The sequence below is a fragment of the Sturnus vulgaris genome, chromosome 13 (genome assembly GCF_052056855.1).
Source record: "Sturnus vulgaris isolate bStuVul1 chromosome 13, bStuVul1.hap1, whole genome shotgun sequence".
Taxonomy (NCBI): domain Eukaryota; kingdom Metazoa; phylum Chordata; class Aves; order Passeriformes; family Sturnidae; genus Sturnus; species Sturnus vulgaris.
Window position 1 is genome coordinate 17,682,101 of NC_142255.1, and position 22,759 is coordinate 17,704,859.

Here is a 22,759-nt window from a genome sequence, read left to right on the forward strand (position 1 = left end):
CTAGGACAGGAATAAGAAGGCAGTGGGATGGGGCAGAGTTATTAAAATAAGAGTGCCTTGAAGCACCACGGGGCCTGGAGCAGTGCAGGGGTTCTGCACTGAATCTGGGAACACTGATAGCATCTCCAGTGAGTAACTGGTGTCCCGGGGTGGGTGGAAATGGCAGTGGTCTGCCTGGAGGGGGAAGTTGCAGCACAGGCAGATCCCAAGGAAGTGCTGCAACAGTCAGCAGCACTTCCCAAAAAAAGGCAGGAGGCTTTGGTGCCACACCTCTTTAGGTGGTGCCCGTGTGGAGGGAAAAGGCTGCTGTGGATTACCCCTTCCATTGGGGAAATACCTGGAGGCCACTGGCCCGATGCCAAAAAGCTCACCTGAAATGGATAACCAACCCACGTCTGCCATATGTCGTAAAACCAGGGTTTCTGGGGGAGACACATCAGTCACACACTGCTCAGCTCAGCAACAATTACCATCTTAACTCAAAATCTTCATTACTTCAAATCCCTCTAAGTGGAGCAGGCAAAGAAGCTGTAATCTTGATAACTGTTCTCCACCAATTTCTAAAGGGAACTTACATCTCAGATTTATTATATTGTTCCCAGCTTTTTGGCTTCTTTTCAGGACACCTGAAACGTTCCAGTTCACAATTTCATCATCCAAAGCAGTGGGTGTGTGTTTTATTACTGCAATTACTCAAGATATGTTGCCACAGTGATTAATTTGCTGTGTTTACCAGTCACACACACCAGCGGTTGAGGGTGATAAACAGTGTTTGGGGAGAAGGGCCAGATGAGCAGAGACACGCCGGGATCTGTTCCGCTGCTCGGGGGAAGCATTAATGACACCCCAGGCAGGGCTCAGGGAGTTACAAGCACCACTCTCTCTGCTATTCCCAACTTCTGACTCAGCAGCAACACCTCAATAAATAGCTGTGACCCCCAAAAACGCTGCCAAAAAAGCTTTATGGCCTCCTCTGAGGAAAGCACGGCCATGTGATGCATTTGTAGGTGTTAACAAGGCATGTTGTAAAACCATCTGCGTGACTTCTTCAAGCTTGCCTTAAAAATACTGATTACTCATAAATTCCTTTATCATAAAAGGTCAAAAGTTAACTTAAAAATTAAATCTCAGTGCATATTGCAGCCCATCATTCAGATGACATACACCAAAGATCTGAACCCACAGAGCCACTGAAAGCACAGAGACTGTCAATGGGATTCAAGAAAATCTAGAAATTATTTTGTTAAAAACAGAGTATTAATCTTCCAAAAAGTTAACTTACATCATACAGAAATATAAATCCAACAATGGAGGATGTCAGATAGAATGAAAATCGCCAGCTGCAGAATTGAAATGAAAAAATAGAAACAAACCATTACATTTTGTAAAGAGATTGTCCTGAGCCAGAATTACTGCAAATCATTGTATATCACAGAATTCACATAAATGTGGCCTCACACTCAGTGTTAAAGATTTACACATATTAACTGTATCTGAATTATTAATATTTAAATATTTAAGGCTTAACTGCTAAATTAGGAAATTCTTTTACATTATCACAATACAGATATTTTGTCATTATAGCAGTAATTTTCCAGCCAGGCTTGAACTGATCAAGAGAATGACCACAGCAAGTGTAATAAATCCCTTAAAAATTAATGTTTGAGAACACAAACCTTTTCCTGGGTTCATTCACTTCATCTCTCTCAATATCAATTGCTGATAACAGGGGAAACTTATGAATTATTAGCATCTACTGGGTTAGTTTACATCTTGCTACAAGGTCTCAACTATAACCTCATCTTTGTCCAGATGTGCCAGAATTCAGCCTGATCTGAGTTTTTTGTGGATTAAATGGATATCCAGCAAGGCAGATAAACTTTCCAGGTTTGCACCATCAGCCTGCTAAGTCAGCAAAGGGAAAAAGCTCTTGAGCATCTCAGTGCACTGCGCTGTCGCTTTTGGGTGTCAGAGCAGGACGCTGTGACTTGGAGCCAGCAATCGGCTCCCAGTGACTCTGCAGCCTGTGTGGGAGGTATTGTCCCTGGGGCTGGGTGTGGCTGCAGCCTCAGCCCAAGCATTCCCACTCCCACCACTACAGATGATGGAAAATTCCTTCCTTTCCACTCTTCCCCTCGGCAGGAACGAGCCTGACCTTTCCCATAAGCACCTCTGCAAGAGCAGCAGGAAAACACAGCAGGACTTGACATGCAAAGAAAGGTTGTGACCACAGGGACAGGCACACGGCCTCAGACCTGGTGAGAACCTGTTCTGGAACAAGACATACCCCAGAGGAGAGCAGCAAGCAGCTCCCAGAAAACCTAAAACCACTGAAAAGGAGAAAGAACCACAAGAACCCTGGACCAATGGATTGAGAGATGCATGAAAGGAGATTGTGGTCTTGGGAAAGCATTAATGAAGTGCCAAATGAGAGAAGAGCAGGAGAACCTGTTTGGTAAAAACAGCCCCTCCTTTCTGAGCCCCACATCCCCTGGAGGCTGATATGCCAGGAGAAAGAATGAGATGTTCAAAGTCTGAGACAGTTTTTATGAGAAAAACAACAAACAAAAGATAAGGATGTGGAATGGTGGAGGTGAGACAAAATGTCTCATACCTGAGAAAGAAGTCAGGAAAATAATTATAAAATTGCCAGGTGATACACATGTGATAAACAACTGTTTTTCTTCTCAACTTTAAACTATCTGTCCTCAGAAGATTTGAAAATAGCACTACACAATAAGCACTGCATGGACAGGAAAAGCACAAAGGTACATGGTGGAAATTTAGAGAGTAAATGGAAGGGGAGAGTGGAAACCACAGGTAATACCTGGCTCAGAGTTAACAAAGAGATGCTGGAGAACACAACACTGGCATGGCACAGACTTTACACAGGGGCTGCTTCTGCCCTTAAGTCTCTCATTCCAAACCAGGAGGTGTGAGCAGTCCAGTGGATATGGCAGAACTGATTCTGTGTTGATTGTAAAGTGCAAGTTTTCTTTTTCAAAGTGGTTTTCTGAATGGGATTCAAAGCACAGAGCACCTACAAGACCGTGCCATTAATCCCCAGCCCTACAAATATATATTGAATATATTTGGCAATAAACAGCTTCAATGAACTCATTCTGTGTGCGAGACTGCCAGAGCACTCCCTCATTTTGCATTTAGCTGAGCTTCTTTATGAATTTGGTGAATAAAACCTGAAGTAAAACTCATTCAAATTCACCAAATTTTACTCAAGTGCCTTTTAAACTCTGATCCTGGCCACCAGAGAGAGCACTGAACAACAGCTATGCAAGAGGATTTTCTGGTTTAACTTCAGGAATCTTTTCTCTTGAACTGAATGGAACAAAAAAAGAAGTTAGTGAGGGAAGTTAAAGGCTGGTAAGTCTTACAAGGCAGTGAGGGTTTCATGCAAAGGGCTTTCCAAACCCCAGCATTGCTTAACTGGGAGCACTAATAGCATAAGTATGGTTTAGATCTGGCTCATCAGATTTTCCCTGTGATTCAGAAAAGAGATCCTGGAGATTGCAGGCTTTCATAAAATTTCATAACACTGACTACTAGAGTGGAATAACTCTGTTCCTCGTTTTTTTGCCTAGAGAATTATATTCAATTAAATTCACTGACAAAGAGCAGAGCAAGGTTCACAAAATTGCACAAGAGAAACCTGTTTGATTCATTCTCACTCAAGCTGCCAAGCAAGTTGGAATTTCAGTCTTTAGCTGTGTGTTACTAGAGACAAGCATGCACGGCAGGCAGGTCTTTTAGCAGTAGCAAAAAATCTTATTGTCACTTGTGAAACCAAATAAACTGATCCCCAAAACAACAGCAGACATAAACCATGTCAGGAGAGTTTACTCAGCTCAGACTTCAAAGAGACACCTCTGTCTATCATCTGGATTTATGTCTGATAGAGGACACCACTAAATCATCATCACATTGATTAACACTGAAAATAATCTTGATAAAGTACTCGACTTGGAGCTCTGTGCTGTACTTTTAACCCTCATTCTTTAAGCTGATCTAGAGTAACAGAGGTTCAATATTACAATCAAGTGAATTTTTGGCAATGCTAATGAAAAGCCAAATACACAGAGCATTTGAAAGTGCTTTACACTGGTACAGTTAGTGTCAGTACAAAAAAGGGATGAGCTGTGCCCATTTGGGGATTTGCAATTTGTATGAGATTTTAGATCACACTTGAAGTGTTTAGGTATGAGGAAGTTCTCACACATAAGTGAAAAATCATATGCAAGGGGTTTTGAAACTTCTTACATATTCATTACTATCACTCAAAGCTGCTCACTGGCCCACTCTCAGCAGTGAGTTTGAGTTCCTGTTTCACACAGTATCCCATGATCAAGCTGTGGCACCTGTCCTTTAGTCTGGATGCCACAATTCCTGCTCTTGAACTGACTTTAATACACATGACAGCATCCCAAAATGACAGTGTGGGTACAAACATAAACCAGGGTAAGCATTGTTGTTCCCTTATGATTACTGGCAGACAGGAAAATATTTCCCTATTCTCTGCATGTTTTCATCTTTTTTGTGTAATTATGGATTTGTAAGCTCGTGGTACAAAGTGTAAGACTGCAAAATATTTTAAGTTGGTTTTTTTTTCAGGAGAAACAGTTAACCTTAACTTTTAACCATCATTTGGAGAATGCTGCTAAACCCTTTCAACTTGTTTGTGCATTCAGAAACCAAAACCCTCATAAGGTAGACCCAGCCTTCTGGAAAAGGGGGACCTCAATCATTTTTTTCCAAAAGATTAAAGCAGTAATAACCAAAAACATTGTCTTTCCTTACAAAGCTTCCTTGAATTTCTGGAGCACTGTTGGGATCTCAAGGTTCCTCCGTCTCCTGAACCATTTCTCCACCAAGTGGACGGTGCAGTTGCACTTTTTGGCAAGGCCTTTGATATCTGACTGCAAGAAATGGAACAGTGTTAGCATCAAAGTCACTTTCATTTATTTTGTAGTTCACAGAGCAGCTTCCCACAGTTGTAAGGTCTTCATTTAAAAATACTACCAGTATTAAATATACACGGGGGGGCATCTTTGAGTAATGCTCACAGAAACCTTGGATTTTTATTTATACAAATAAAGCAGGCACAAAATTAACAGACCCATAAACTGTTCTATGGTCTTTCTGGTCACCCCTGAGAGTTTCAGAGATGCAATTTTTACTGTTAGATGAGAGCTTAGGCTGGAGAGGGAAGTGCCATGTATGAACACATGTGGACACAGCACCTATTATCTTACCCAATCATAAATATTAATAATTTGTTTATATGCAAGTCTCACAGATGAGAAGTGGCATGGAATTAAAGTGACCCGAGCTCTGCTCTCAAATCCAAAGCAAGTCAATGTCTCCTCCTGAGCAAGGTCCAGACTGCTCCCCTCCAACACCAGAACTAAACGAGGGGTGGAGCAGAGCCTAGAACTGCACCTGGCCATTGGGGTGCCACACCTGGCCATTGGGGTCTCTGCATCCTCTGTGCTCCCAAGGTGACCAGGCCAGCAGGGGCCCAGCACAAGGCAGTGAGACTCCTGCATTTCAGGCTGTTCAGTGCCCCACATGCAGCAGCCTGGAGCTTCCTCCCTCTCCTCCATCCCCAGGTGCAGAAGGTGTGGGATGTCCTCCCCGGGGCTGCCTCAGGAGCAAGGGCAGTGTTTGGCTCATCCCTGGGGAAGTTCTTTCCTCCCAAGGGCAGTATGCAAATAGTGGGTGGCAGCAGTGCTGCCTCCACCGAGGTGAGGCCAGTCCAGGTAGTCTCCTGCCCTCAGGGAAACCTCTGGAATGTGAGAAAAGGCACCTGGGCTGCCAGGGAGGGCTGGAGTGCAAAGCAGCCGCTGTGTCCAGCCCACCCTGCTGGCTCTGAGCTTGCCACGCAGGAATAGTGACTCTGTTTCCACACAACAGAGCCCACATGCCTCAGCTGCCAGCCAGGCTTTCCCAGGCACACTTCCCCAAGCTGGATACCTAAAGGAGGCAGCCTAAATCCTTCCCAAGCTCTGAGGAGTCTAAAAAATGCTGTGCTTCCTTTCAGAAATCAAATGTCCAACTGCACTCAAGCAGAAGGAAGGGATGAAACTGGGACTGGGATACTTGCCCAAGGAGAGAAGAGCTCGTGTGTGAACACCCATACATCTACTCCTGATGTTATCAGGCAAAAGGCACAATAAAAGCAGAGTTAGGGATAGAATGCCAAGTTCCACTCTCAATAATTGTCAAAATCACTCATTACTAGAAAGCACATATTTCTTTTCAAAACCAGTGTAGGAAAACTGCAATTGTTTGGGAACTGTAGTCAGGTAAGGGAACTTCATGAGGCTGCACTCACAGCAAAGTGCCTGTCTCCCATCGAAAATCAAGTTGCCTCATTTTAGGAAGTGATAAGCATTGGCTAGTCTTTTCTTTCTTGTTCAATTTTAAAAACAAACAGCATCATAATAGAAGGATTGCTTTTCTTTCTCACATAAGCCAGGATTAAGTATGCAGCAACATAACGGATCAAAAGGTTTCCATGCCAGCATTCCAATATTACTGCCTGCAATAAATACTGTCCTGCTTTCCAACAACAGACATCAGCTGAAGTTTTCTCAGGCTGAATGAGTTAAAGATGGAACAGTCATCTTCACTGGAAATATTAACAATCTAACCTAGAACAGCATGCCAGAAAATAAAACATCTCAAACGTATTCTGTTTCAGATGCCATATACCCTTGTCAGCAGAACAACAACAAAAACCCAAATAAATTAAGTCATCTGTAAATCAGCTGGAACTCATCCCATGATGTCATTGCTGAGAGCTGATTGAAACAGTAAGAATGAGATTTTCAAAAAGCAAAACGAGTTTGGAAGAATGAGAATCCTTACTTGGGATGGATGTCTTGAGCACTCCCGGAAATAACTCTCTAACACGGGATTAGGCTGTGGCTTCACACGTCTTACATTCTTTATACCCAAGGCTTTTGCTAGAGGTATAGCAACATATCTGAAAAGACACAGCATGAAAAGCTTTACAAATACAACACAGTTACAAGACTTTGGCTGTTCTCATGCCAGGATATGAAGAAAACAAATCTGATGCAATTTAATCTCCCATAGAATGTGTCAGTGCACTGAGAAAATGGGATCCCAAGTTTATCAGGAGTTTCACAACAAAGAAGACCCAAGGAATGCAGATTGTGGACACGAAATGCTGTTAAACTCGAGGAAATATCCAGGCTTTTGTGGCCATCAGAGGAGTGCTGGAGTTGAGTGAAGGGAGACTGGATGCTCTCTCCATGTGAGCTCAGGGATTCCTACTGGGCCATTTCCTCCCAGTGGCAAAGTCACTTGGCACCTTCTTCACTGGGCCACCACCACCCACGCTGGATCCAGCCTGTGGCACACAGCCAGTCCCTGAGCCTGATGGATTCTCTTTCCCTTCCCTTTTCCAACCCAAATGGCTGCAGAGTGTGCCAAAGGTTTCACCCTCTTGCTTGGGCAGGATGTTCAGAAAAGTCCCCTCCCTCCTGCTATCAGCCATTGATTCCTCATTACTCATAGCAGTGGTCAGCTTTCCTCAGACTCACTGCAGCCAGATGTGTGGGCTAATTACCCTCAGCAGTCCTTTCCAACAGCACTGCAGAGAGACACATTTGGGCAAGAGTGTGTTTGGGAGACACTGGGAATGGTTATGAACATATGATCCAAATTACTTTTGATTTCCAGCATGAATGATCTTATCTGCTTCTGGTTTAAGTCTGTCCAACTTACAACATTCCAAATTTCCTCATTCTGTCCTGAAATAATTATAAAAACCCACTAATCACATTTTTAGAGGAAAAAGAAAAGAAAGTAAAGCAAAAAAGGTACAAATAAATAAGTCAAAACACTGCAAATCTTAACGTGTTTGTAACTTTCTTCTCCGGAGCCAACCTCTGCCTGTCCCCTAAGATTCCAGCTGCAGAAGCAATCCATTTCTTGGTGCCAAAGTGAGGGGGGGAAAAAATGAACCAGCTTTACTAGATCTGCATAAAATGTTCACATGAAACTTTGAGATCCCTCCAGTCTGCTTAGCTTGGCCACAGAGAGACACCTGGGATCTCTCAGCCTCACACGAATGTTCTGGTACAGGACCAAATGAGAGGTTTGAGAGGACTAATCTCTCTATCCTTCCACTGAAAGAGAAAAAGGAAACCCAAATCGTTTAGAATTAATTATGAAAAGAGTGAAAAGTGATAATCATTAATTTTTCTCCAGTGAAAAGAGATAATCAGAAGTATCCAAATGCTGTTCTAGTAAAGCTGGATAGAAATATTTCCCTTCTGGATTGGACCATAGCCACACATACCTAATAAGGAAAATATTTCCCAATTTTTCACCTCCTATGTTATCTGTACTAGATCTTCCCAGTAAGCCACCAACTAATCCTCCTTTATATAACATAACATTGATCTACAGATATCTCATTTTCAGCATTAATGAGGACTAACATTAACATCAAATTGCATTTGTGTTTCTTACCTTTCACTGAAGAATCTGATGATGAGCAACACAAAAGCATATGGGATTGTGACATACAACTGATGTGGTTTGGGAAAGACAAGTCCATCACGGTCCACAAAATCTGCCCATGTGCAGTTGATGGGCATCCAGATGTTCTCCCACCAGAACCAGCTGTTGAGTGTCTTTAGTATGTATGCCATGCTGAGTAAATAAAGAGAATTTCATTTATTCTATTATTAAAGAGAAAATGCATGAAAAGAATCCATATTGAGCCTTGTTGTGTAGAGCCTGTAAAGTCAGTGTTCTCGGGGGGGAAAAACAAATCATACAGGAAATTAAAACCATCTTGGTTTAGAGCAAGGAGATGGGATTATAACTCATCAGAAGATAAAATAATAAAGCCAAATTTTGATCTGATATAAAGCAATACAGGGCCTTTGAAATCTGCACAGGGAGGTACCTGCTGCCTCCTTTCAGTCACTCACACTGCACTGCTTAGTACCTGCTCAAATCTCCTGCAACACTCATGTATTATCCATCATATTAACACTAATGAGAACTGATCTTCCTGAGGCTGTCTTGATAAATCAAATATAAGTGGGAGGAAGAGTGGAAAAGAGATGAGAAAGTCCAGGGAGTGCCTCAATTCCATAGTAATGAGGACATTTCACTGATGAATTACTGCTGTTTAATATGCTAATGGAAATATACCCTGAATTTACAAAAACCTGTGCATAGGAACAAGTGGGAAAAAAATATAATGCATAGCAAGCTTTTTCTGGGAACTGGGGGAAATAATGTGATTTAACTGTGACCAAGGCCTAGATCAGGAACAAATGTCTAAAATCAGTCCTGGGAAAAAAAAAAAAAAAAAAAAAAGAAAATCACTTTGACTAAAGTATTTCATTCTTGTAAAAGCCTCCTTTTTAACTTTTGCAGTCTACATTATATATTTAGAAATTGCTATTCTCTCTCATTTATTTGTAAGGACTTTACATGTCCATTACATTTACATGTAAACTTTACATGTTTACAAGTACAAACATATATATATATATATATACCATATATACCATATATATATATATATACCAAAAAAATATTCTAACACTGAAGAAAAATAGAAGTTACTATAACATTTTCCATAAGGCTGAAACACAATTTTTCCATGATTTCTAGGAATAGTAAACTTGAATTATTTTTTCCATGCTAAAATTTTCTGTAAACCAGGAAAAACATGAGGAAATCACTGATTTCATTGAAACATAGCCTTGATGAGGAAACAGTTGAGTTGGGAGGATGATTTCAACCAAATCTTTCTCTCATCAGAAGATCTCCCAGCAATGTCTCCGTACAGGATCATGAGATAAGATCAAACCATGCCAAGGTCAGGCAGCCCTTCTGCCCTTTCCATGTTCCATGTCTGAGCAGGGGACACAGGATTTTAGTTGTGCCTGCACCTGGCTTGGGACACCATGCCCAGAGCATCCCACCAGCACTCCAAACCCGGACACAGCTTTAATTAACACTGGAGCCCAGGTTAATTAACAGCCAAACAACCATTGCTGGTCCACACTGGGCTGTTTCCACTAAGCTTGGAGCAGGTTTGTGAAACAGTGACCTGCACCCACCAAACAGAGCTGGTTAACAGCACTGCAGATCCATTTACTGGCCAAGCACAGTAGTCAGAATTGAACTATTAATAACCCAGCCATTTAATCTTTTTTAAATGCAGGAAGGGGACAGTAAAAACCTCCTGAATGAATCGTGTGTATATAAGCAAATGCAAAAATAAAGGAGGGAGAAATCACAATTGTTCCCGCACTGAGACTTTATATGCCAAGTTTCAGCCTAGAGCAATGTTTTACTGCAGAATTATAAACTCCTGGAAGTGGGGGATTTATACAGGGGCTGCTAACACACCCTAAACAGCAGCTTGCAGGCGCCATCCTAATGAAGCAGGGCTTTGAAACATGACATTTTGGGTCAGACAGAAAGGCTTGCAGACAATAGAGGACAGCCTTGTTACACAGTTCTGCTTCCTAATATATCTATATTTTTTTAACTAGACTGTGCACTGCAAGCTATCACAAACTGCAATAAAAACAGACCAATCTGTTATAGCACAGTGGAAGGAGCACTCACAGTTGCCTTGTGGTGAGATGGGCTGGGACTGAACATGCACCCCAAATGTTTAAATCTTAGAAAAGCCCAGTGGTGCATATTTTCTTATTGGATTCCTGGGATCTCACTAATTGATGGCTTTCTTCCACACATGGATGCCTCACCATATGATTACCTCTTTAACTAGTTAATATAGCACTATTAAACTAAGCTCATAAGTACATGCTTAATCTTAAAATGTAAGGGATTTGAGGTCTGATCCAGAGTTCACATATTTCAGGGGAAATATTTCCTCACAGACACTGAACAGATTCATCAAAAGTGGGTTCCCTGAAACTCTTCTTTTTGCATTCCCTATATTTGTACCAGGACTGACCTGGCCCATGGGAGTTAGACCATCCCTGATGAACATTGCCCAAGTGATTCTGACAAAACCAATGATGAGAGTCCAAATCTGTCTGCAGCATATTCTTATATTTCATCACCCTTAAATTGGATATTTTTGCTGCAGCAAATCAGGCCATTCCCTGGGAAATCTTGAAGATTTCCATCCTCATAACAGCAGCAGTGAAATAGTTGGGTTGCTTTCCTACCTCCCTTCAGCTCCCATGATGAGGTTCCTGGAGCACGTGGGAGGTGAAGAATTCCTTACAAACACCGACCTGAGCAGGAGCAGGGGGCAGCCCTGGCCACCAGTCCCAGTGCTGGGAGCAGCCTGAAGATACTGGATTTCTGAAGTGGATGGTTTGTTACCTGCACAAACTGTCACAAGTTTTCTCCTCTGCAAACACTGCTTTCAAAGAACGGGCAGCAGATGCAAAGGTCCAGCTTGACCTGATTGGGAACCAGCTCTAGCCAGAAACTTTAAATCCTACCCAGCCTAAACCTGCTATTGCAGAGTGCTGAGCTCAGAGCTTCTCCTCACAGCCTGTGGCAGTACCAAGCAAGCAGGAGTGAGAAATTCAACAGTGAGTGACTCATTCTGCCCAGCCTAGGGTGAAAAACCTCTGCCTCTTCCCAGATCCCTATCCACAGACCAGCACTGCCAGGAGCATTGCATTGAAAAAAAATGGATTCGTTCCTCTGGAAGGGGCCAAAAGTCAATCAAAAAGAAAGATATTTTAAAAAAAACGGAAGTTCCTCTGCATCTCAGGGATTAAATACTCCCAGTAAAGAAATCAAATCACCTCCCTGCCATGGAAGGATCACCTCTGTAGCTTAATCTAGTTTTAATGGGCTAGTGCAAAACTGGAAAATCAGGAATGATTACTTCAGGAACTGCATCCTTTATAATTAAGGAAAGCCCACACAGTTGGGAAGTACCAATGTGAAGTTTCCTTCAAAGCTCTGTTTCTTGGATTGTGGATATATTCAATAAAAAAAAAAAAAAAAAAAAAAAAAGCACTAATATTTTTAATGATATTAAGCAAAGAAAAAAAGAAAAAGGGTAAATCTGAGGTTGACAAAACCTATGTGGCTGCATTTTGCAAAACAAATTCAGGAGCTGCTTTGAAGTGGAATTTCTGGCTGCTGCAGTCTGAGGAATTAATAAAAGGAAACTGAGCCAAAGCTTTGATTGTATTCTCTGCACAAAAGCTTTTGCTTGCAAAAACTGCATGTCCAAAGCCAGGACTAAGAGAAGGAGATATCCAGGTTTGCAGGATGTATTAGGAGGATTTCCTATCCCTATTTACTGAATAAATTACAAGACCCAATGGATCAACAACACAAACATGCAAGTGAATGTAAACTTAATTCTCCTAAGCCTCCCTTTAGTCTCCTCAGTGAGGCTCCAGAGGTGTAACAGGGACTGAAATCAACAAAAAGCAAGAAGAACACAATTCTCCTATTCCTCTCATCATTTGGCAGAACTGGTAAATCTGGTGCAGTGACTGTTGGGAAAAATCAAGCCTCAGATATCAAAACAGATAAAGCTGTTCCAGGCTGTTCATCCTCAGCATGAAATAGAAATGGTTTAAAAGAGCAAGTAAAGATCAGATTCACCATATCACAAGCTTTGGTTTTGCTTAACACTCAGCAATATTTCCAGGAGTTAACACACAAGTTTGAGCTGCAGATTTGTGTTCAACTACAAACAGATTTTTTTTATTTTTGACATTGTATGAAGTATCCCAACTACATCTACCACCATGAAAAACCTGAGCAGAGATGGGTCCTGCACATTGAACTGTGGTTTGTGGAGGAAGGGACTGAAGGAAGGATTTTTTGGTGCTGCCACCTCTTTGCATCCTGTCTTATCTTTTGTGCAAGTGGGAGAACATAATTCCAGTTGAATTCTCCACAACCTGAGGCAGGGGTGACTGACACCTCTCCCAGCCCACACGCACCAGCAGTGGCAGCACGGAATAAAGAAGCTGCTGGACTCAGTTTCTTACAACTAAACCCTGAAATACTGAATTCAAACAGCTGAATTAAGATTGCTGTGAGACCTTTAACTTCACATTTACTCCCTGGATTCTACAAAACTCAACTGTAAACACTTTAAGTGCCTCGTTACAGGGCAATTACAGCATTTTACTTCTTTTACTGTTCTTTCACATTACCTTGTAACTTGGGTACTATATTGAGCAGGCAAAAATAGCACTTTGAATGAATCTCAATTAAGGTGAGTTTTTATTTTTCCCTGTTCTCTGGGAGGAAAAAAAAACCCACAAAAAAGTGAAATAGACTAATTTGAAATAATTCATTTTCTGGGTGAAAGTCACCATGCTCTCTCTACTTAAAGGTAAATAATTTTTGAGCAGTTAAAATGGTTTTAGGTGATGGCAGGCTGCCAAGGAAAGTGAAATACAGTTATCTCACTGTACAGTTACAGTGCAAACTATGTCCACTTTTAAGCTTTAAAAATCTATAACATGAACAGAGTGGAATAAAGAACTATGAAACAACTCAAGTAACTGCAATAATTTTGAGATAAGAAGTTGTTGGAAAAAACCTTAACCCTATCCAAGCTAGAGGTTCTTAATAGATTATTAATTCACAAAAAGTTTGAACAAACCTAAAAGAACACTTATAGCTTTGAGAACTTAGTAACACTTATGAGAATGTAAAGAAACATTATTACATTATGAGACTTTTCTTCAAATTTTTACTACTGGGGAAAGATGTAAAAAGGATTAATTTTTGTAGCTTACTAAAACATAGTTTGAAATACAAACTTGAAATCTAACTTAAAATGCTAAGCCACATAATGGAGATTTTACCAGAGCTGTGTCACTTATTTAAGGTGAGAGTGAAGGGCTGAGAATTGAGCAGCACAGGGTACACAGAGGTCAGGACAAGCAGTGGGAGCACAGAGGCAGCAGAACAGTGAGAACCAGAGAGGAGACCTGAGGCTCTTGGCTTCTCCATCTTCAGTGAATGACTCAAGGTTTTAAATTAGCCCTTGGAAGGCAGGAAAGGGACAGGATTGGTGCATTTGCACTCTGGAGAACTCTGTTTGCAGCTCCCTGAAACAGAATCTTCAGCCCTGGTGTGCACCAGGGGCTCACACTTGGCCATCTGTCAATGATCTCCACTGCACCCTGAGCCAGCAGCTGATCCCAGCCTGCTGTGCATCCCCACTGCCAGCTCTCTCCTGGTTATCCCTCCTGGGCAGTTCAACCTGCCCAGACATTCCCCACCCACAAAGACAACTGGAGGAGGAGCCACAACAGAACTGGTCTTTCATTATTTCAGGCACTCTGACATCCTTTTCATGTCCTAACAAATGCAAGGGAAATTTTCAGCTAAATGTGAGGCACCACTGCCTCTTCATCAGCAGTGGCACCCAGCTGAAAGGCTGAGCTAGGAAGGTAGTGAAAAATAGAGATATATTGCAACAATATGATTTGGGTTCTCCCATCTGAATGTTGTGACATTACTATGAAATAACCCTTTCTGGCAGCTTGTTCAGGTGTGTTATTTATAGCACAGGCTTCTTCAGAGCTTCAAAAGATAAGTCTTTTTAAAAAACCACCAAACCTCTGTTAAACTGAATTCCTTAAAGGACTTTTTTTTTCCTTAGCATTTTACATTTAAAAAAAAAATTACAAGTAGCTTTTTCAAGCTACTCAAATGCAATGGTTTTCCTCTTATATAAATCACGTCTATATCAATAGTTAACATTCATTCCTGTTGAGAAAATTTCCTCCCTTCCAGATCAGAAAGAAGTGCTCTTACAAGCACTTAACAGGATAATGGTACAAGAAGTAGAAGGGCAAAGTTACTATTGTAACCTGTATTGTCTTTTTTCTTTCAATAGAAAGCAGTTCTCATAGGTTGGAATACTTAATGGCAAAATATGAAATCGCATTAATGTAATTCCATTCTTTACCTGAAGATTACTCCTAAGAGTTACTCTGCTCTTCCCTTATAAAACAAGGTTAGAGACCAGCACATGCTGACGATTCAGAACACAGGCTGATGTAAGGAGATGGGGAAAAACCCAACAAAATGTACCAGGGCAGGGAAAAAGGGCAGAAAAAAGAAATCTTACCTTTCTGATGTTGCAGTCAGAGACCATAAGCACATTAGCAAGGAAGACGCATCACACTCACTACTCTGACCGAGGTAAACACGCCCTATCTCCAGAACCCTTTCAAATTCTTCTGAGACCCACCCAGCAAAGCTGCACTTCTAGATTTCTGACTGAAGGCAATCCTGATGTCATCCACATCCCTCCGTGAAACTCGGCAGCAGTAGTGCCAGTGCCTTCCCTGCTCCTTTCAACACAGCAGATGAAGAAATGTTTGAAGTCACGTGGGTTTTGTTGCACTATGAGAATTTGTCTCACCGTATATTGCTACACACACACACACACACACAGAGGAGGATGCTGAGCCTGCTGAGGGCGCAGGAAAGGGAGCACCACAAACATCACTTCACTCTGCCAGGTTCTAGATAAAGTGTGGGTATTTGAGTAAAGTTAGAGGAAGGTTTCTACTCCTGTTGACCACTCTCAGCAGTATTCCAGCTGAATGTTTTACACCAAGTGTTCCAGTTCCTCAGATCTAAAATGGAATTTCTCAAATTCCTACAGCACAAGAAAGCACACACTGAGCATGTCTTTGGTTAGAGATACCACAGAAACAGGTCAGTTTTACTTAACCTGATTGTTTAATTTCTTTTCTAATTCCATGACTAAGGAATCAAGCTGAAAGTCATTCCTCAGCAGCTCTCCCCAGTTTCAAATAACAGCCTTCAGAAACGTTGGCATTACTTTGCATTCTGGTGGACACATTAATGTTGTTGAAAAGGGAGAAGAGAACCTCACAGAGGAGCCAGGAGCAGAGAACCTTTTATTAGCCTTTTCTTCCTGCTTGCAGTCAGCAAACAGCAACCCAGGAAATGGGACCAGACTTGTCAGAGTTGAGCCAAAGCTCCATCTCAGCCAGCACTCTGTCAGAAAGAAGCCAGGAACAGATGGCTGTGGAAGAGCACAAGAATGGAAGAAACAAAATAGTCACTGATAAGGCCCCCAGCCATCAGCACTTTGGGGCTCCAAAACTTCTTAAGCCACAGAAGGAGTCTAAGAGAATAACTCTGGAGAGGTTCTCTCCTGCAGGCCTTCCTTCCCACAACTCCTTTTGAGCATATTGAAATTTCCATCTGAATCTATAAGCCTGCTATGAAAGAAGATGTGACCCAATATTTGGAACGTCCTCATGTATTTCCCCTCCTGAGAAAAGCGTGGGTTTCTTCAATACAGCATTTCTTTAACTTTAGCTATTCTATCTTGCAGCTATTGCAAGTGTTTGGTCCTTCCATAAAACTGGGAGCAGTATTCAATAACCTGATGCACCAGAGAAACATTAAACATGAAAGGATATTTCAGAAAAGATTATGGCTTGGCTGCTGCTTTAAATGATCTCCAAACTTTCCCACATCTGAACGAGCCACTGCTGTGAACCAAGCAGAAGATTTAGGAACTCTCTGCCAATTAGGAAAGCCTAGAGCAAGCTGATTCATCAGCACTTGGCCAATACTGGGCCAGGAATGGAAGAGGTAATTGGCAGCAGCATCTTTCTTATGCCTAAAACCACAATTTCTTCACTGTTATGGTAAATTGCAAAAAAAGAAGTTTGTTTGACTGGAGCAAATGTGGGACTGCTACAAAAAAAGCCCACCACATGTTTTTATATCCTTTTTGAGCTGGATTTATTAGGCTGGCACCACCTACATAGGATACTATTACAAGATTAAAGATATTCCGTGGTAAATAACAAGCTAATCATACCCCCTTGATTAAAGTACCCACTGACCTTACAATTATCTCTGCACCTCCATACTGTTTAGCCTTCAGGAGTCTTAAATTTGAATGCTGCAAAAAAATAAAATCAAACCAAAATATACCTTAGTCTTCAGGTCTCACTAAGCAAAGAAATTTAAAAGTAAGTGTTACTATTACTCATTTGCAGCATAGTATCTACTTCTTCATTGGACAATTAAATATAACTAAATATAACTAGATAATGGAGATATGTATTTGACTCAATTATTTTACGTATCACCAGGAATTATATACAGGTTCTTAGTAAAAAAAGTATTACAAAGAAATAAAAAGTCACTTCTTTCTGAAAATGTAAAAAAAAAAAAAAAAAAAAATGTCCCTCTTTCTTTTCCAGCCAGCTGAATTAATATAATAAATTACAGTGAATCCACACAGTGGGTGTGAGCTTTCAGCTGAGGTTCCAAGCAGTTACATAAGAGTTTATAGTATTAGTAAACTTTCTCACTAGAGAAAACTCTTCTGGCAAATCTTTGAGACTGTATTAAATCTTAAACTTCTAGAATCAGAACTGTTGTGTGTAGTGGCACCTGCAGAGGGAGAAGAAAAAAAAACAAAACACCAAAACCATCCCAAAACCTCCTAAGGGTTTCTTTTGTTTCCCTTCATTAAAAAAAAGGGAGAAAAAAAATCCTGGAATTAATATGGGGAGCCAAAAATAAATGTTCTAAATATACTGTCTGTTAGTACCTAACCATTTTTGCTGATTATCTCAATGGCAGAGTGTTACTCAAATCTCATCCATATGCATACATGGAGGAAAAATAGGAATCAATTTGATCTAATAATCATTTGGACTCTGAATTCTCTCTTCACCACCAGTGAAATCCATTTCCTTGCCATCAGGAATTCCTTCAAGATTAAAGTAAAAAAACTTTGACATTCCTGTACTTTCTGCTCCTCAAGAAACGATAGAAGCCTGAAAATCAATCATTCCAAGTCACGTGTCATAATATCATAACTCAAAACCTTGCAGTCTGTAGTTGAAAAGCTAAAATCCTTCTTTTCACAGGAATTCACACCTTCTCCTAATATGTCAGCTTTCCCCTACATAAAAGGAATGAAAAAAGTCTCAAAAATCTCTCAAAAAGCTTTTTCCTCAAGATGTTTCTTCCTAGTATAACCTGATTCATAATCCAGATCCTTACAGGGAGAGGGTCACTAAGGAGAGGCTCGTTACTAATTAATTAGTAATGCCATCTGTCATTAATAAAGACTCTACTGCTGATCCACTCTGCCATAGGCTTCAGATACGCCTTAGGAAAAAAGGCTCCAGGAAAAGACATTACCTGGGGACTGCCTCCCAACCAATTTCTCTCACACACTCAACCACTGAGGGCCAGAAGACCACAATTAGGCTCTCTTACAGCCAAGAGCCTGTATTCCATTTAAATACTGAACACACCATGTATCAATAAGCCTCCTGGACAGGAATTAAGAATCATCTCCTACCCAGGGGCACAGAGATGGGATTTGCTGAAGAGATCATCTGCTCACAGGTTGGTTGTGACACATTCCTTATGCAAAATCCTAATTGTTTTGTCTTTAAATTATTTTTAGTGAGTTTTTCCTTTCCCTCATTTTAGCATCAACTTGTCCATACTTGTCAAAAATCCCTTTTCTCCTAACCAGAAACACCAGAAAAGTAAAATATAACTGCTTGTCTGTATAAAGAACTTCCACCAAGTTTGTTCCAGTACATCTGCAGAGGTAAAATTCACATTCTCCTCTCCACTAAAGCACTGCCAATTCACCCAAACAACTCTTATGTGCTGCCATTATCTGAAAATGCAGGAGACTCATTCACACAATCTCTGGCTGCAACAATAAGAGATTTAACAAGTAATCCAATCAACTCAGGGAGCTTCTAAATCCATTTCCAACAACATAGGAAGAACATAAGATTAAAAAAAAAAAAAAAAAAAAAAAAGCCTTGTTGATCCCTGGAGCTGGAAGCACTGGTTTAACAACAGTAGGAAAATAAACCTCAACAATTTGTAACACTTGCACGTAAGACAATGCTGCAAACATTTTTTGATTACATTACTGGGAGACTCTGGGAGCAATCTTTACCCACCCACAGAAAACCTAAAATATGAACATTTGCTTAATGAAACTGAAAGACAATTCCTTTGATGCTTCACACCCATCAATTCCCACTTCTGCATCAGCTCCTAAATGACAATTACAGAAAGTAGTGGCATCAAGCTGGTCAGTAATTTTAGCTGAGGCAAAGAAACTCTCCTTGGAGGGACCAATGCTCTGTTGAAGGTGACCAAGTACTGGATTCTACCTTGAGGATATAAATAATTTTTTTAAAAATTTGGTTGAGTTTGGTATTTGCTGCTTAATGGGTCTTTGCCTAACTTTCACAGTAGCTGTAATGATGTCAGCAGAAAGGCATGAATTTCTAAAAGAATATAAATATTATCAAGGAAGCCAAGTACTAGAGGTAAATGTCCAGAAAGCATTAATTTCTGTTTCTGTTAAACCTCTGCATGAAAGAGCCATGAAAGGGCTGTAGTGACAAAGTTACTCCAAAATCTGACAAACCCTGGAAGGTGACACTTGAAGATAAAGCTTTTTCCTTTCCAGCAAGGAAAGAAATAAGAATATAGGATTTTGTCATTTGTCTTTTTTACTTAATCAATATACATTTCTTTACAAGACAGACCTCAAATTATTAATAATGTATTAATATTTGGCTGTTACTGCCTCCAAATGTTAAGGGCATTTGTAATGTCTTTGAAGTTCCACTGAAAATATTCATTTTTAACTCTCAAGAACTAGGATAAGATGGGGTAGATACTTGGACAACTCCAATTAGCAGCTACAATTCCTGACAATTTCAGAATATGGACCTGCTAACCTTCCTTACAAGCTTTAAGGAAGCCAAAATTCAGCAGTGCTCACTTTTCACATTGTGTGTACTACTTTTTCCAACAATTCATATTCTTTTCAAATCTCCCCCCTAAAAGGACACTGCTGAATGGCAAAACTCATGTTTTGCAGTACAAGGAAAGTAGGAACCAGAAATAACTAAGGATATTTTAATTCTCCATGCAAGATTTTTACCACAAAATGTATTTTACTCCTTCCATTAGTGCTGTAAGCCAGCTGGTCCATTAAAGAGCATCTCAGTTATCAGCAGTAAACTCATTTACACAATATCCAAGAAGAAAATGACTTAGAAAAGCTTAAATCCCTGAGATGTTTCTCAACCAAGTCCAGGTCCTTGCCTGCTGTGGAGGTAGGGACAGTAGAAGACTGCCTGCCATCCATTCTGACACTCACTGCTGCCTTCTGACAAGGTTTCAGAGGGAACCAGGCAGCCCAGAAGGGCTGAACAAAATAAAGCAAGAATTTACTTTAGGATAACTCTAAGGGAGAATACACAGAGCTAACATTGTTATGACCACAATATTTTCACTCCTACTGACACTGTGATAAATCCCTGATAGTGACTTCAGACACCATCCCAGACTGACTCTGGAAGAAGTACAAACAAAGCTTATCTGACAGTGATAAACCAGGGAACAACCAAGGCTCCCTATTCCCAGCTTTACAAGGCTACTGCAAGTATAGAGGTTCCCAAGGTTGGTTTTTATTCTTGTATTACAGGATTAAAACTTGTACTACGAGTCTTATGAGCAGAATGGAAAGCAGCCATAAAAATATTGGAGAAAATCCAGTTTAAAGAACCACAATTGTGGAACCACCTGGATTCAGATGTAGCTGCAATCAAGTTCTACAAACATTCAGTTAAAAAGTTAAAGAATGTTCTTTTTAATAAGCACATCCTGTAAGCAACTGCTAGTGCTAGCTGCTTACCTCATGAAAGCTTAATTTATTCTATTGATGTTGAAGGTAAACTCCACCAAACAACTGCATTAATGGCAAACTGTGAACACTTCAAGAGGAGTCCTCAGATCCACAGGTCACCTGATTTCTTCTGTGTCTTGATTTGAAATAATACAAGGAAAGTTGGTAGCTATCAATACCAAAGATAAGGCACATGGATCTCCTGGTAATCACTGACCTAATTCCCAAGTTCTAATTTAACATTGGTAACAGGTTCTGCAGCTGAATTAATTTGCTCTAGCACATGAATTAACCAGCTGTGCCTAAAAGCTTTATATAATTTAAAAAACCTTACCAAAACCTAACCAAACCACTTTCTATACTCACCAATTGATTAAAATACAAATTCTTTAGCAAGCTGCTTTTCTTGTGGTTGGTTTCTCAATAGAGCCAAAGAACTCCAATCCACCTTCACAGCTCACCCTCAATTTGTGTGCAATAAAAAAACCCTCATCTAATCAATTTAACTCCATCTCAGGTCATAAATGGTAAAGTAATGGTAAACACATTAAGGTATCTAGTTGCCAGATACAAGCTATATTTATCCACTTTTACAACTAAAACATTCTGAGAATTAAAACAATGGCTTTCTGAGAAGGGAAACATGTGGGAATGATCACTTCTAATAACCAGGTGGGCACACAATCAGCCTCAAGCCTGTAAGAATTAAATACAACTGGACTGCAATTGGATTTGCTGTATCTAAAAAATCTGATTATGGGCTTCTACATTTCTTGCTACATTCTACACACTGTTCTGTCTAAACTCTTTATAAAGGATTTTATAGTTGTAGTAATTGCTGACAAATAAGACTAGAACTTATCCAAAATTATCACACTATTCTACCTTTCCCACTCAGCTTATCATACCAGTGTCAGAGATACTGCTGCAATTTAGGTATTTCCAGCTGGCAAAGTATAGACCAAGAAATGCTGAACAATCCTATGTTCAGTGCAAACAATGGAATTACTCAATTAAAATAAATTAGTCAGCAAAGGATAGATTAGAAAAGGAGTGAGGATAGTGCAAAGGATTTCAGTGAAATATAAGAACCTACCTACTTTGAAAACTGTGAACTTGAGGAACTTTTGCTCAACCACCTTGCCAGTGGCATTTCCTGTGTTTGAACTGAAAAGTTCCCAAGTTGTCTGCAGCTGCATCTCTGAACATGCCCACAGGGATTTTAGTCCTGACAGAAATGAGCAACTCAGCAGCTACAGCATAACTGAGCTCAAAGAGAAGCCAGGCATGTTGCTGCCCTGGACAACTCCAGGGTTAGTTCTTAACTACAGGAACTGCAGGAATGAATGGAAAGGTTTCCATTCCTTGACATTCCCACCTACCCTCTGTACAAAAGCTGTCTTGGTCTCAGGAAGAAACCATGGTACAGCAAAAAAACAATATTCAGATCTCCTTCATGCCAGTGAGGAGGATCACTCCTTCCTACCTAAAATACTGCTGTCACCCTGAAGGAGTAAGACTGAGGTCCAAACCTCCCTGTCTGTGAATTCATACTATTCACTGGAACTGCCAGCTAAAGGATTCAGTTTTCTTCCTCTCCCAATTGCACTGATTCAATAGTTCAGGGCTAAAGACTAAACTGGAAGATGGCTACAGAGATTTGAAGGTCAGCTCGAGACTGCTTAGCTTAGCATCTATTTTAGTTTAACACTTAATTTCTATCCAAAGGGAAGAGAGCACTGACTTATCTCAGTCAGAATAGAGCACTTACCTTCAAGAGAAGATCCTGAAAGGAAAGCTGCTTCCCACAGTTGTGAAGAGGTCTGAGGTTTTTCCAGTGCTCCTGTTGTCAGTACTTTCCCAGTGCCCAAGCCTTGGCACATCATTACAAGCTGCAGCAGCAGCATCAGGTGCTTTCCTGTAAGTGCACACGCTGCCTTGGATCCTGCTCTGAACTCGCTCCCCCAGGCAAACTCTCAGACACTTACTTTTCAGGTTATTCAAATTACATCTAATAAAAGA

At 40.7% G+C, this 22,759-nt stretch overlaps 1 protein-coding gene across 1 annotated transcript in view; it reads right to left on the minus strand.

The window, feature by feature from the left end:
- The window catches only part of CERS3 (ceramide synthase 3), a 42,859-nt gene extending 20,189 nt beyond the window's left edge, over positions 1-22,670 (minus strand). Inside the window, exons 1-6 of the mRNA XM_088172662.1 lie at positions 22,509-22,670; positions 8,521-8,703; positions 6,886-7,003; positions 4,813-4,931; positions 1,283-1,340; positions 372-422 (exon numbers count right to left, since the gene is read on the minus strand). Coding sequence (XP_088028788.1) covers positions 372-422; positions 1,283-1,340; positions 4,813-4,931; positions 6,886-7,003; positions 8,521-8,702 — 528 coding nt within the window. The 5' untranslated portion in view covers position 8,703; positions 22,509-22,670. The remainder of the gene's footprint in view (positions 1-371; positions 423-1,282; positions 1,341-4,812; positions 4,932-6,885; positions 7,004-8,520; positions 8,704-22,508) is intronic.
- Between the last annotated feature and the right edge of the window lie 89 nt (positions 22,671-22,759).